General features: G+C 44.0%; 2 protein-coding genes across 6 annotated transcripts in view; one reads left to right on the forward strand and one right to left on the reverse strand.

Moving 5' to 3' along the window:
- The window catches only part of zgc:66433 (uncharacterized protein LOC321250 homolog), a 137534-nt gene that overhangs the window by 75286 nt on the left and 47089 nt on the right, over positions 1-15159 (reverse strand). For 4 of the 5 annotated variants that reach the window (XR_005943931.1, XM_041194773.1, XM_041194772.1 and 1 more), the window contains one exon: positions 1861-1937. The exons of the other annotated variant lie outside the window; for it this stretch is intronic. Coding sequence is in view for 3 of the 4 variants with exons in the window: in XM_041194773.1 (XP_041050707.1) it covers positions 1861-1937 (77 nt within the window). In the remaining variant the exon portion in view is untranslated. Of the gene's footprint in view, positions 1-1860; positions 1938-15159 lie in introns of those variants that run through there. 5 annotated transcript variants of the gene reach the window in all.
- The window catches only part of ids (iduronate 2-sulfatase), a 150843-nt gene continuing 136054 nt past the window's right edge, over positions 371-15159 (forward strand). The window contains exon 1 of the mRNA XM_041194778.1: positions 371-388. Within this exon, the coding sequence (XP_041050712.1) occupies positions 386-388 (3 nt within the window). The 5' untranslated portion in view covers positions 371-385. The remainder of the gene's footprint in view (positions 389-15159) is intronic.

Below are 15159 nucleotides of genomic sequence, written 5' to 3' on the forward strand. Positions count from 1 at the left end.
GTGTATCATTTAGTATATACCTGAAGTCGCAGTGTTCTGTTAGCTGCTTCAGGCTCATTACACAGGTTGCGATGGACTCTCCCAGGGCCCTGACTCTGGAATTAAGTTTAAAATGCAGTGTTATTACGGATGGCTTCGGCTGGAAATACATTTTCATGAGGTCCACTAATCCATTAAAGGACTTAGAATTGGGCACGCTCGGGGACATCAGGCTGTGAATGAGATTGTATGTCTTACTTGCCACATACACACAAAGGGATGACTTTCTGCTTTTACCCCATGATAATATCGTTCGCTACGAAAAGAAATCTGAGGTGCTCTACATACTGGCTCCAGTCTTCCATATTCGCTTCCTAAGGATCGATTCTGTCGAAGAGTGGCGTGAATGGTGAGTAGTCTTTTCGTTTTCTTAAGATTCGATGTATTCATGGTAACAAGGCAAGATACAGCATCTGAGCTATTTTACCCTTGTCGCTAAATATAATGACTCGACAGAGCAGACAGATTTCAACAAGAAACAGATAAACCTTATTACAAGGAGCTTTTCAGGTGCTACACACTCAATCAGGACTCTCGTGAGGAAGACCCACCCCTCGGATTACCCACGTTTAGGGCTCATTGGTCAGAGCTTCCCAGAGCATCACGTGACCCCTGATAGACAGCAGGAAAGACTATGCCTTCAGTTACTACACCATGGTTCATTTGTAGTGGCCACATTAAAAAAAAGAAATAAAAACAGAAATGCTAGGAGTACTGGAGATTTGACAGATGTATTCAAAATAATGAGGGGTCTAGACAGAGGAGAAAAGGAGACACTGTTCCCACTGGTGGATTGTTCGAGAAAGAGAGGGCACAGATTTAAGGTAATTGGCAAAAGAAGCAACGGAGACCTGAGAAGAAACTTTTACATGCAACGAGTGGTTAAGATCTAGCGTGCGCAGCCTGAGAATGTGGTAGAAGTAAATTTAATCAAGGCATTTAAGAGGGAATTGGATTATTATCTGAAAAGGAAGAATGTGCAAGGTTATGGGGAGAAGCTGGGGGGGCAAAGTGAATTGCTCATTCGGAGAGCCAGCACAGACACAACGAGCCGAATGGCCTCCTTCTGTATTGTAACCATTCTGTGGTTCTGTGATACTCAGCAGGTCAGGCAGCAACCATGGAGCGAGAAACAAGAGTTCTTGTTTCAGGTCAATGATGACCCTTCACCAGAAGCTTAAAAAAAAAGACACTTCCTCATGTCAAATATCAAGGTCTTAAACCAATTCATCCCAAATTCAAGACGTTTATTTCATCGCATCTGCTGAGAATATTTGAACATGTCGGGGAGGAACACTAGTTTCATTTAACTAGATTTAAGCTGCTTCACTTTTTGGTGATTGATTTTGCTGTTTTCTGATGTCTGGAAGGCTTTGCATGCTGTATATTGGAAAGACAATCCCTTTCGATTTTCGCTACGCTCAAGTGTTTGCAGATACACAAATCAACCAACACCAAAGCCCTGATTCTGTTGGTCATTGAAAGGTGGAAGTTTGTTGAGGCCTGTGAAGGTTGGAATGCAAAGTATAAAAGGGCAGCATCCTGGAACGCTCAGAGTATATTGGGTCTACTTTCCTGCTCTAATGATGTTGGAAAATCAATTTGTCAGTTTGAACAGCTCGTGAACCCTGTAGGAAGTCAGAAACTTTTTACCCAGGGAAGTAAATATCGGTAAAACATTTAGGGTTGAAACAATGTGAGTATTATCACTGACCTCTCAGTATTCACTGCTTCACAGGTGGGGACCTGAGTAACTAGTTCCAACATAAAGTTCCGTCGGATTCTAAAATACGTTAAGCGGATGAATCAAAAATGATGTACCTGAACATTCTTCGTTGAGTTCTTCAGCCTCTGAAGCATGCCTTATGCCTGGCAATCCTGTAGCCATAATATGATCTCTGTTGGGGAGGAAGTCAGACTATTATTGAGGCCAGAATTGAAGGAGTGCAGAGATCTCAGAGGATTGTAGGGTTGGAGGAGGTTTCAGAGATAGGGAAGAGAGGGGTCATGGAGAGATTTGAAACGAGCATTGTGTTGCATCACATGTACAGCTAAGTGACTGAAAAGTGGAGGAGAACCACATAGCCTCAAAGGGTTTTAGCAGGGAGTCTTCTCTGTCTCTTCCACAGACGGTTGGACATTTATAATATTCCCACTGACTTTTAACAACTGTTCTGTGCCTCATGATTACCCAGTACAAAAATTATAATTTTATTATTGAACATTACTGAATTTTAAATATAAACAGCCAATCTAATCATAAAGATTTTCCAACAAATACTTTGGTATGTGACTGGTGTTAAATCTAATTTGCTTCCCTCCCCCTTACAGTATTTCTCTTTCCTCTTCTCCACCACTTACTCAGTCGCTGAGCTGGGACAACTGGACCATCCACTCGGCAGATCGATGCTGAGTGTCTGTGATATACAGAATGGTGTTCTTCCCCCAGTGGTTTTTTTCTCCCACAGCATCCCCCTGGCCCCCACCCGTTCTCCCTCCTCCAAATGACTCGACTCATAATCACATCTAAGGAATTAAGCATTGTCATGAATGGGATCCAAATTTTCACAAAAAGACTTGCATTTATATAGCACCTTTCACCTCCTCAGGCTGTCCCAGATTTTTCAGCCAGTAAAGTACTTTGTATGCACAGTCAATGCTGTATCATAGGAAACACAGCAATCAATTTGTGCACAGCACGGTCCCACAAGCAACAATGTGATACTGAGCAAATAATCTGCTTTTGTTTACTGAACTTGGTTGAGGGATAAATATTGGTGTAGATTCTGAGAAGATCTCCCCAGCTCTTCTCAGAAAGAGTGCCATGCGATCTTTTAAGCCCATCTAGGGGTGGCAGACAAGGCCTCAGTTTAACATTTCATCAAAAAGATGGCACCTCACAACAGTGTAGCAGCTCCTCTGTACTGCATTGGAGTTTTAGCTTAAAATTTTGTGAAGTCGCTGGAAAAGGGGATTGACTCCCACAACCAATTCAGAGATGAGAATGCTGCCAGCTAAGCCACATCTGCCATTTCTGTGCCTCTGACATTGAGGTCAACACTTTGAGGGAGCCCTTAGTTAACACTTCATATTCCGTCTTATATAGATCTGATGGGAAAGCAACATTGTTGGGTCTCATGTCCAAGTTAGTATTTAATTGATTGAACAAGTAGAGGTATTAAGTAATAATATAAGTAACTGGAACAAAATATGAGCAATTAATTCTACTGATTTTCCCAGATTTTTACTTTGAGCGTTTTAAGCGTACAAAATTTGTACAAGTTAGAATCTAACAAGTACTTTGTCAGCCCAAGGTACAAAACCCATTTGATATGAAGGGCTAAGAATTGGTAATAAAAACAGCAAATGCAAGAAATGCTTAGCAAGTCAGGCAGCACCTGAGGACTGGAGAGAGAAACAGAGTTAGAGAGTCAGATGATTCCAATGAAAGTTCATCGACCAGAAATGTTAACTCTGTTTCTTTCACCACAGATGCTGCCTGACCCCCTGGGGGCATTTTCTGTTTTAATTTAAAATTTCTAGCACCCACATTATTTTGCTTTTTGCTAAAAATTGTTTATTGCCCACCTGTGCCCTTGTTATTGAGGCAGGGAGGACACAAACTTAATGTTATCTCTTCATTTGTCTGGTTGTAATATTTTCTTTTTAGTCAGCCATGGGATGTGGGTGTCTCTGGCCAGGCCAGCATTTGTTACCCATCCCTAGTTGCTCTAGTTCAGAGGGCATTTAAGAGTTAACCACATTGCATTGCTGTGGATCTGGAGTTACATGTAGGCCAGACCAGGTAAGGATGGCAGGCTTCCTTCCCTAAAGGAAATAAGTGAACAACAACAATCGACAATGGCTTCATCATTAGACTTGAATTCCAGATTTTTATTGAATTCAAATTCCACCACCTGCCATGTTGGGATTTGAATCCAGGTCCCCAGAGCACTACCCTGGGTCTCTGGATTACTAACCCAGCAACAATACCACGACTCTTTCACCTCCCATGTTGGTCTGAAAGGGGCACATGCTGCCGGCTGCCTGATTGCTAAGCAGGGGGTCCAAGCAGCGTTCACTGATAGCACATGGTGCAGCCAACCTGCTCTTCATAAACGCAGTCTGTCCCTCTTAAAGGGAAGCTGCAATGAAGCATAATAGCCCACTGCTGAATGCTATTTCCATCATTCTAAAAAAGAAAAACTGAACACCAGGACTGAGAGTTCTTGGGTTCACAGATATATTACTGGATGCCTTAGCGGTGGAGATGAGCAGGAGGGGAGATGCATATTCCTGTGGAGGGATGGGGGAAGGGCAGGAGGTCCAGTAGGACCACTCTCAGGAGATAATGGAAGCAGGTGACCAGGGAACTCAATTCCTAGAGTCTGGCCTTGAAGAATTGGCAGCAGTGCCACAAGGAGTCGAATGACCTGAGGTTGCTGGACAAGGTCAGTGAAGGCGTCTTCACATGGCATCTCCTACCCACCACACCACCAAACCCTTACACTGCTCAATGCCCCACACCGCCGTCATTCTACCAACACACTACCTGTCACTCAGGATTCAGGCCTAACATCTAAATGCTTCATCTCACCCTCACATTCCAATGTTGCTAGCCTCACACCCACCTCTTGCGACCTCCATACTGCTCCAACTATTCAGCTGTGAAAAGCACCTCACCAAACACAGTGCAGCACAATCACTGACATCCTGCCCTTTCTCTTGCAGGACAAGTGTTATAAAGGTGTTTGGTGTTTCACAGAGAAATCTGGAGGCTTGTATGGTTAAACATAAACCACTTATTGGTAACCAATAGCTTTGTACATATCTAAGGTACCGCCATGCAGCTGCTGTCTCCATGTTGGCTCCTTCCACACTCTACTCCACACACAGTCATGTGACTCTTTACACTATACTGTGGACGGTACTGTTCTTCAGTCCCACGTTAACCCTTAATCTGCCGAACACCATTATTCTACAACAAGGAGGTACGCAATAGAAAGGAGCAGAGCAGCACTGGCAATGGACAAGGATACCTGCATCTCCTCAGCACTGGGGAGGAGATGGGTTTCTGCATCATGAGGCCAGCTACAACAGTGCATCCACTGTCACCACTAACGTTAAGGATGTATGCTCCTTCCCTTGGCCCCTTTTCAGTACCCTGCCATTCAGCATGATGAGCAACTGTGACTAGGAACCTCTTGTTTCCACCCTACACCACCCACCCCCCCACCCCTTCACACCAAGCTTCCCCTTTCTGAGCTCCTGCCTTCAAACACCCAAGACCTATCCACCTGCCCAGCCACAGCAGACACAGGAGCAGAGGGAGAGTAACATACAGCACAGGTGAACTTGATCTGAAGCTCGCAACCACCAGTTCAAATACTGGCACCACACATACCTTAGAGGCTGGTATAGAGGCAGGATCAGCATGTAGTGAGTCAGGAGGCACCATTTGGGTTCAGAGGAACCCAAATGTTAACCAGCTCAACGTGCAAAAAGTCACTGATGAGTTCTGCAGCAGGGGAATGTGATGAGGACCTTGATGTGGCGGCATACAGGACAGCACTGTTGAACATACACACCAAGTTGCTGGGTGCATTGTCTGGCCATCCAGACAGTCTCCTGTCGCTGTCAAAGAGCTTGGAGGAGTCAGGCTCCAACCTGGCAAAGGGCATTGTGTAGACCTTACCCTCTCCGCTGTCTCTGCTCCATCTCACTTGGCGCACTGCAGGCCTAGAGGCACCTCAACTGCTGCCCCCATACCCCCATGCAGTCTTTGAGTGGATGGGTCACCAAATCTCCTGCTCTCCCTGTGAGGACACAATAACACTCGCTGACTAATCCAGGAACTCAATACAACACCTCCAAAAACACTCCATGGTAGCTCCAGAGACTTTGCAATAGCAGGAGTTAGGGTTTTACAACAATCTGCAAGTCGGGTGCCTTACCCTGTAAACAATACCAGTGATGGATCTGTCTTGTAGGTTTATCAACGTTCTTTGCTGAGTGACAAGCAAAATATTGAATAGATCTGTGTGCTCCAAGTTTGTAAAGTGTGTGTCAAATCAGCCAGTGGGGCTGTCTGCATCAAGATCTGGCCATGGAGTTGGCACATCCACATGAATGCCCTTCCCAGCATGGGACGCTGGGTAGGCTGCACAGGGATCGGCTGGGGGCATTGGCATATCCTGTCATACTGGGCTCCATGGATCTGGACCCATGTTTTGCAGTCTAAATATTGAATAGCCTTGGGTTTCCTAATATGTCTATTAGCCTGAACAATAATTTTGACAATCTTAATTTAAATCCTGCTGAGTGTGGTCCTACAGATGTCCCACACAGCCCCTAATTTGGCATTGGTTGATAATGTCACTCAGGAGATACCACAGGATGGCCCGAAAATACCATATTGGTGCTGATGGGGTAAATCTCCTCATTGCTGGGGAAGAGTAGAGAAGCATACAAACATACGAATTAGGAGCAGGGTTAGGCCACTTGGCCCCTCGAGCCTGCTCAGCTATTCAATAAAATTATGGCTGATCTGATTGTGGCCTCAACTCCACATTCCGTCAATTCCCCAATAACCTTTAACTCCGTTGTTCGTCAGGAATCTATCTAAGCCTTAAAAATATTCTTTTTTAAAAAATTCATTCGAGGGATGGGCCAGCATTTATTGCCCATCCCTAGTTGACCTTGAGAAGGTGGTGATGAGCTGCTTTCTTGAACCACTGCAGTCCATGTGGTGTAGGAACACCCACAGTGCTGTTAGGGAAGGAGTTCCAGGATTTTGACCCAGTGACAGTGAAGGAATGGTGATATATTTCCAAGTCAGGATGGTGTGTGACTTGGAGGAGAGCTTCCAGGTGCTGGTGTTCCCATCTATCTGCTGTCCTTGTCCTTCTAGATGGTATTGGTCATGGGTTTGGAAGGTGCTGTCGCAGGAGCCTTGGTGAATTCCTGCAGCGCATCTTGTAGGTGGTACACACTGCTGCTATTGTTTGTTGGTGGTGGAGGAAGTGAATGTTTGTGGATGTGGTGCCAATCAAATGGGTTGCTTTGTCCTGGATGCTGTCAAGCTCCTTGAGTGTTGTGGGAGCAAGTGGAGAGTATTCCATCACACTCCTGACTTGTGCCTTGTAGATGGTGGACAGGCTTTGGGGAATCAGGAGGTGAGTTACTCATCGCAGGATTCCTAGCCTCTGACCTGCTCTTGTAGCCATAATATTTATATGGCGAATCCAGTTCAGTTTCTGGTCAATTGTAACCCTCAGGATGTTCATAGTGGAGGATTCAGTGATGGTAATGCCATTGAACATCAAGGGGCGATGGTTGGATTTTCTTTTGTTGGAGATGGTCATTGCCTGGCACTTGTGTGGAATGAATGTTACTTGCTATTTTCACCCAAGCCTGGACACTGTCCAGATCTTGCTGCATTTGGACATGGACTGCTTCAGTATCTGAGGAGTTGCGAATGGTGCTGAACATTGTGCAATCATCAGCGACCATCGCGCTTCTGACCTTATGATGAAAGGAAGGTCATTTATGGAAGAGCTGAAGATGGTTGGGCCGAGGACACTGATTGACCCTGCCTCCACTGCTCTCCAGGAAAGAGAGTTTCAAAGATTCGTGACCCTCAGAGAAAAAATTGTGTCTCATCTCTGCCTTAAGTTGGAGATCCCTTACTTTTATACTGTGTCCTCTAGTTCTAGTCTTTCCCACAAGGGGAAACAGCCTTTGAGCATCCACCGTGTTGACTCCCCTCCTGATCTTGTATGTTTCTGTAGGATCGCCACTCAATCTCCTAAACTTCACTGGAGACAATCCAACCTGTCCAACCTTTCCTTGTAAAATAACCCCTCCCATCCCAGGTATCAGTCGAGTGAACCTTCTCTGAATTGCTTCTAACGCAGTCAGGAGACTCAACCTGAGATTGCTTGATGTGAATTCAGGGTGGTCCAAATGAAAGGTGTTTCATTACCTAACCTTTACATCTCTCACTTTGATATCTGACATAAAACAACCACTAAAGACTGATATAAAAGCAAAAAAAACTGCGGATGCTGGAAATCCAAAACAAAAGTAAAAATACCTGGAAAAACTCAGCAGGTCTGGCAGCATCTGCGGAGAGGAACACAGTTAACGTTTCGAGTCCGAATGACTCTTCAACAGAACTAAGTAAAAAAAATGACTGATGCTTTTCACCATTCAGTGCTTTGCCTGCATCGCATAATTTCCAAACACTATCTCACAGCATATGGATACGATTTGTTTTTTCAGCTCAGCTAGTAAAGCCCTCAAGCCCTTTTGTTTTTGCCAAGCTGATAGATCTGTTTTCCCAGAAATGTGTAATTGTTTAAAGAACATTTAAGGAGCACTGCCAAGCTTGGGAGGTGTTTGCTTGTTACAACTGGTTTATGTCTCAAACTGCTTCACCACAATGGATCAGAGAAATAGCTGCTTATTGTGTTCTCTAAACATCAGTGGCTTAGAGATGGCTTGAATTTAAATTACCTAATAAGTTGCTAATCACTCTATTCTAACAAGCGCTTGTAATGGGAGGGACAAATGTTAACCAGAACACCGGGAGCATTCCCATCTTCAAATGAATTTTATCGTGGGATTGTTTCTTCTCTTGGTCACCTTTGCCTCAAAGGAAGAACATGTTCGTCACCTGGGGTGTTTGGTAGGGCTCCAGGGGAATGCTTCTTTTAAAAATTATTTCATGGGATGTGGGAATTGCTGGCAAGGCCCATTCCTGTTTGCTCCTTTGGGCTATTTCAGAGGGCAGTTAAGAGTCAACCACATTGCTGTGGATCTGGAGTCTCATGTAGGCCCAGACCAGGTAAGGATGGCAAATTTTCTTCCCTAAGAACAAAAAGTGAACCAGATGGGTTTTTACAACAATCAGCAGTGGTTTCATGGTGACTATTACTGAGACTAGCTTTCTAATTACAGATGTTTATTAATCGAATTTAAATTCACAAGAACACAAGAAATAGGAGCAGGAACCCCCAGATTATTAGCCTTGGCTTCTGGATTACTAGTCCAGTGACATTACCAGTATGACACCATCTCTCTTATATGTGACCGCCAAGACTGATCCCTACCCGTAAGGTTCTGCTGCAAACAGGACAGGATACCGCAAATGACTGCATTTTGGGCCAATTGCTGATCTGGGATTCCCTCTCCTTGTGTTTTCTCTCTGCCTCTGATTTGCGCTTATTTTTGAAGGAGGCCGCACTGTTTTTTATTTGGTTGTGCCAGGTGCAGCGATCCTGGACGAGCGGCTCCCAAGGCTCAAAGTCAACCTCCAAACCCCTCAGTGAAGCATTCAGAGTGTCCTTGTAGCGCTTCCTTTGACCACCATGAGAGTGCACCCCAGACTCGAGCTCTCCATAGAATGAGCGAGTGTCAGGCATTCTGGCTACATGACAAGCTCAACACAGTTGTGACTGTCTCCATATGGTGTGGATGCTTGGCATTCCAGCTCGGGTGAGCACCTCAGTGTCTGGTATTTTGTCCTGCCATCTGATCTTCGGAAACTCTGAAAGCAGCTCGAGTGAAAGTGGTTGAGCCTCTTGACATGATGCTGGTACACAGTCCAAGTCTCGCATGGTGTTGTAGGTTGGCCAGGTTGTACTATTAGTGATAGAGTTGATCTGTAGACACTTCTTGGGTGGAAATTTATTTACAATGTACTCAGCTTTCAACTCCAACTCTATCTCTACACTGACTGCCGAGGTAGCCCATGCTACTCTCCTATCGGTTACTACAGACCATGTGACCTTACCTAACAAGTATTATTCTTAAAGGTACATTGCACACTAAGTAAAACCATAATTACTACATTCATCCCTCTTTAACTAGGCTATATATATTATATTTACAAGTACATATTTTCCAAGATAACATAATATTTACACTGGATAAGGAATTTACAAGTTCAGTCTTTCAGGTGGTTTCCTGGTATGTGAGGAATGTCACAGCTCCACGCCTTCAGATTCTTTGTCAGGAACCTCCTTTTTCAGGAGTTGCCTGAACATCAGGTGCTTCGGTGGGCACTTGCAGTTCTGTATCCTCAACTCTTACAGGAACATCAGACAAGTCTGTCCTGGGTTGAATTTCCTCAACAGGGAACACAGACCTGGTCATGGCCGCTGGTGGAACCAAATCTTGATGATTAGTCTTTCTATTCCTTAAATGGTCCACATGTTTATGGATGATCCAGCCTCCCACCTCCACGTGGTTTTATAGAGGTCCAGTCACCGCACTTATTTCACCCGGTAACCACTTTGGTCCTTCCCTGAAATTTTTCACCTATACTGGCTCTCCCATTGTAAGTTTCCTCTCGTCAGTTGTGTCTGGTTTTCTGGCTTCCCTGACTCCTTTCCATCTTCCCCTCTAAATTCAACATTATTAAGCTCAATCTCGTCCTGAGACAGCATTTCAACAATAACTCCGCAGGTGTGACACCTGTTGTTGTGTGAGGGGTAGTCCTGTAATGAAAAAGAAATTGTGCTATCTTGGTTGACAAGGAATCGCCAGTTAGCTTTTTTATGCCTGCCTTGAACGTTTGAACCACCCTTTCGGCCAGTCCGTTTGAGGAAGAGTGGTACGGTGCAGTTTGCATGAATGATACCGTTGAGGCTGATAAACCGTTGAAACTCAGCACTTGTAAATGCCGCACCGTTATCGGAAATGATCATTTCTGGTAGTCCGTGAATGGTAAAACTCTGACATAGTTTCTCAATTGTAGCAGCCGACGTCAGTGACTTCACCTCATATGCATCTACCCATTTTGAATGGGCAGCGACAATGAGCAGAAACATTGTTCCCAGGAATGGTTCAATGTAGTCAATGTGAAACAGCACCCAGGGTCTACCTGGCCACTCCCATGGTGTAACGGAGCTGTCACTGACAACGTTTGCAGTTGCTGACATTGCACACGGTGCTTTAGTTAACTCTCTATTTTGCCATCCATCCCAGGCCACCATAGATAGCTGCGTGCCATGGTCTTCATTCGGGAAATTCCTGGATGGGCACTGTGTAGTTCAATTAAAAGTAGCTCCCTTCCCTTTGCAGGAACTATCACTCATGCTCCCCACAATAAGATGTCATCCTGGCTGGTTAATTCCTGTCTTCTGTTGAAGTTCGGTTTCATTTTGTCAGATACGGGCTTCTGTGACCAACCATGTAGCACATGTTCTTGTACCTGAGATCGGACAGGAAATTGCAAAGTATGTCCTTGGAGACATCCAGAGGCAGACAGGGCCTCAGTATAATGTCTCGCCTGAAAGACAGCACCTTTTAACCGTGCAGCACTCCCTCAGTACAACAGGATAGTGTTGGCCTAGATTACGTGCTCAAGTCTCTAGAGTGATGATTAAACCTGCAACTTCTTGGGTCAGAAGTGAGACTCGTACTGTGAGATATGGCTGACATTTAGCAAGTTCAGAATTACAACTCGGTAGCTCATATAGACCAATGTGTGTTTTAAAATTCTCTGTGGCTATGTAGATTGGCCAAGGTTGGTGAGTGAAATATAATTACAGTGGAAGTCACTTTACTGTGGAAATTATCTCCCCAGATAATACCAACCACTTCTGAAGAAGAGTCATATTCAACATTTTTAATTCTTCCAAGGGATGTGGGCATCACTGGCAAGGCCAGTATTTGTTACCCATCCTTAATTGCCCTTGAATTGAATGGCTTGCCAGGCCATTTCAGAGGGTAGTTAAGATTCAACCACATTGCTGTAAGTCAGGACTCACATGTAGGCCAGACCAGGTAAGGATGGCAGATTTCCTTCTCTGAAGGGCATTAGTGAATCAGATGTTTCTTTTTTAAATATGGCCATCATTACTGAGACTAGCTTTATATTCCATATTTATTAATTTAATTTAATTCAGGTTCCACCAGGTGCCATGTGTGGGATTTGATCCCTTTTCCCCAGCGCATTAGCTGGGTCTCTAGCCCAGTGACATTACCACCACACCACCACCTCCCCTTAATTGGAAATGTTAACTGTTACTCTCTCCACAGATGCTGCCAGTCCTGCTGAGTATTTCCAAAAACTTTCTGTTTTTATTTAATATTAACCTGAAGTTCTGTTTGCAATGCTATCTGTATGTCAATCAATCTGATCGTTATCTGAGCATTGCTGCATCTGAGAGCTTGCTGTGTGCAAAATGGCTGCTGCATTTCCTCCAATAGTGACAACAGTTCAATGGTACTTAATTCGTTGCAAAGTATATTCAGCACATCCTGATGAATTTCTCTATTTTTTAGGTTGCTAAAACATGTTAGCTCGGCAATACTGTTAAATATAAGGAACATAGGAACAGGAGAAGACCAACCATTCAACACCTCAAGGCTGTTCCACCATTTAATTAGATCTTGGCTAATCATGACTCCAAATACCCAGCTTTGATCTGTATCCCTTTATATCCTTCCTTAATAAAATATCAAAGACAGTCATTGAAAATTATCCCAGCATCCACACCCTTTTTCAGGGAGAGAGATCCACACTTCCATTAACCTTTGGTTGAAAAAGTGCTTCCTGATTTCACTCCTCATTGTCCTGTCTTTAATTTTAAGATTACACCCCCTTGTTCTTGATTTCTCCCGCCAGAGGAATTAGTGTCTCTGGCCAGAATTTTACAGCCCTCTCACGGTGGGTTCCCCTGTAGCGGGGTGGGCAAGCCAGCGAAATCTCCATTCACATCGGCGGGACCAGGAGACCCCGCCAGCGTGAGAGGCCAGAAAACTCCGGCCTCCATATCAACAACAGCAACAACTTACATTTATATAGCATCCCAAGATACTTCATAGGAGCACTATAAAACAAAGTATGACACTGAGCACACAAGGAGATATTAGGTCTGATGACCAAAAGCTTGATCAAAGAGGTAGATTTTAAGGATTGTCTTAAAGAAAAAAAGTGAGGTAGAGAGGTGGAGAGGTGTAGGGAGGAAATTCCAGAGTTTGGGGCCTAGGCAACCTAGCGCAGGGTCATCAAAGAAGGAGAATTAAAACCGGGATGCTCAAGAGGCCAGACTTAGAGGAGCAGAGGAATCTCGGAGGGCTGTGGGGCTCGGGGAGATTACAGAAATAGGGAGGAACAAGGCCATGAAGGAATTTGAAAACAAGGTTGAAGATTCCAAAATCAAGATGTTGTTTAACTGGGAGCCAATGTAGATTAATGAGCACAAGGGAGATAGATGAATGGGACTGGGTGCGAGTTAAGACATGGGCAGCAGAGTTTTAGATAACCTCATGTTTATGAAGGGTAGAATGTGGGAGAACAGCCAAAAATGCATTGGAATAGTTGAGCCTAGAGGTAACAAGGTCATGGATGAGGTTTTCGGTAGCAGATAAGCTGAGATGGGGCGAAGTCAGGCGATGTTACAGAACGTATCTATTCTATCAATTTCTTTTATCATTTTTAATACCTGGATTAGTTTGACCTTCAATCTTTTAAACTCAATGGAATACAAGCCACATTATTGCAATGAGTTAACCCTTTTAAGCCTTGGTACCATTCTAGAGATTTGGCATTGTACAACTCCTTTGATCAATATATATTTCTTGAGATGCTGTGCCCAGAACTGAACACAGTGATCCAGGTACAATAAGTATTGATGATATGCCCAATGATAATCTTTCCTTGTTTCTACACATTTTTATGCCCTAAACCTGCCCCTCATTTGTCACTTGATCTTTAAGGTAAAGATAAGGTAAGAAAAGCTTCAGGGGCTGACATGTTAGCTGTATGTAAGTTTTTCCTTGGAGATGAGGTGTTACAGTGTCCGTTGTGACTCAGTGAGAGCGCTCTTGCCTTCAAGTCAGGGTGTTGTGGGCTCAAATGCTGCTCTGGGGACCTGAACACAAAATCATGTGCTGTCAGTACTGAGAGAGTGCTGCAATGTCAGAGCTCAGTTGAGGCATTAAACACAGACCCTGTTTGTTCTCTAAGGTGGATGTAAAAGTTCCTATTACACTGTTTAAAAAAAAACTGCAGGGGAGTTTTCCCTGACTGCCTGGTCAATATTTAACCCTCAGTCAACATCACTAAAAGAGGTTGGCTGCTCATGATTACATTGCTGTTTGTGGGAGCTTGCTGTGTGCAAATTGGCTGCTGCATTTCCTACATTTCAGGGAAGTGGTGGCATAGTGGTATTGTCACTGGACTAGCATTCTAGGGACCTGGGTACGAATCCCACCAAGACAGATGGTGAAATTTGAATTTAATAGAAATTTGGAATTAAAAAGTCTGATGATGACCACACACCATTGCCAATTGTTGTGAAAACCCATCTTGTTCATTAATCCCCTTAGGGGGAGGAAATCTGCTGTCCTTACCTGGTCTGGCCTATAGGTGATTCCAGACTCACAGCAATTGACTCTTAAATGCCCTCTGAACGAAGGCAATGAGGGATGGGCAGTAAATGCTGGCCTAGTCGCAATGCCCACATCCCAGGAATGAATATAATTTTTTTTAAAAAATAGCAATTACGCTTCAAAAGTGCTTCGGTGGCTGTAAATGCTTTGGGATGCCCTTCAATGGTGAAAGATGCTATAAAAGTTCTTTCTTATAATTCCTATCAGTTGGGGTGTGCCAAGCGCATGCAGTCAGGGGTGAAACCCTTGAAGGAAATGGACAAAAACACTTTCCAGCAGGGAAGCTCACCCACCAAAATTAAAGGAAGTTTAAAGAAATTGCAGCCATTTCTTATGGCTGTGGAATGAGGAATGTTAGCAATGCAAAAATATTTAGTTTTCTGAAGTTTCCCTCAAATTCCAGATACTTTAAACCTCTGAAGCCCCTTGATGTACAGCATATTATTGCTTTAACACTGACCTTGTTATTCTGTAGAGTATTTTCCACGCTGTGATTAATTAGGCTCTAGCAACTGCCCTCAGAGAGGGAATTTAGTGCTTGGAGAACCTTTATTTGCAATTAATCATGGCCAAGGTTAACAGAAGTTGGGATTGAGGTTTTCTTTGCGGCTTGGACTGTTTGCCCTATCTTCCTGTTATCATTTATAGAGTACCATTGTTCTTTCTCAGTATCAGCAGAGTGCAACCAACATATCATTTGTGTCACTGATATTG

Source organism: Carcharodon carcharias, chromosome 9 (assembly GCF_017639515.1).
Source record: "Carcharodon carcharias isolate sCarCar2 chromosome 9, sCarCar2.pri, whole genome shotgun sequence".
NCBI lineage: Eukaryota > Metazoa > Chordata > Chondrichthyes > Lamniformes > Lamnidae > Carcharodon > Carcharodon carcharias.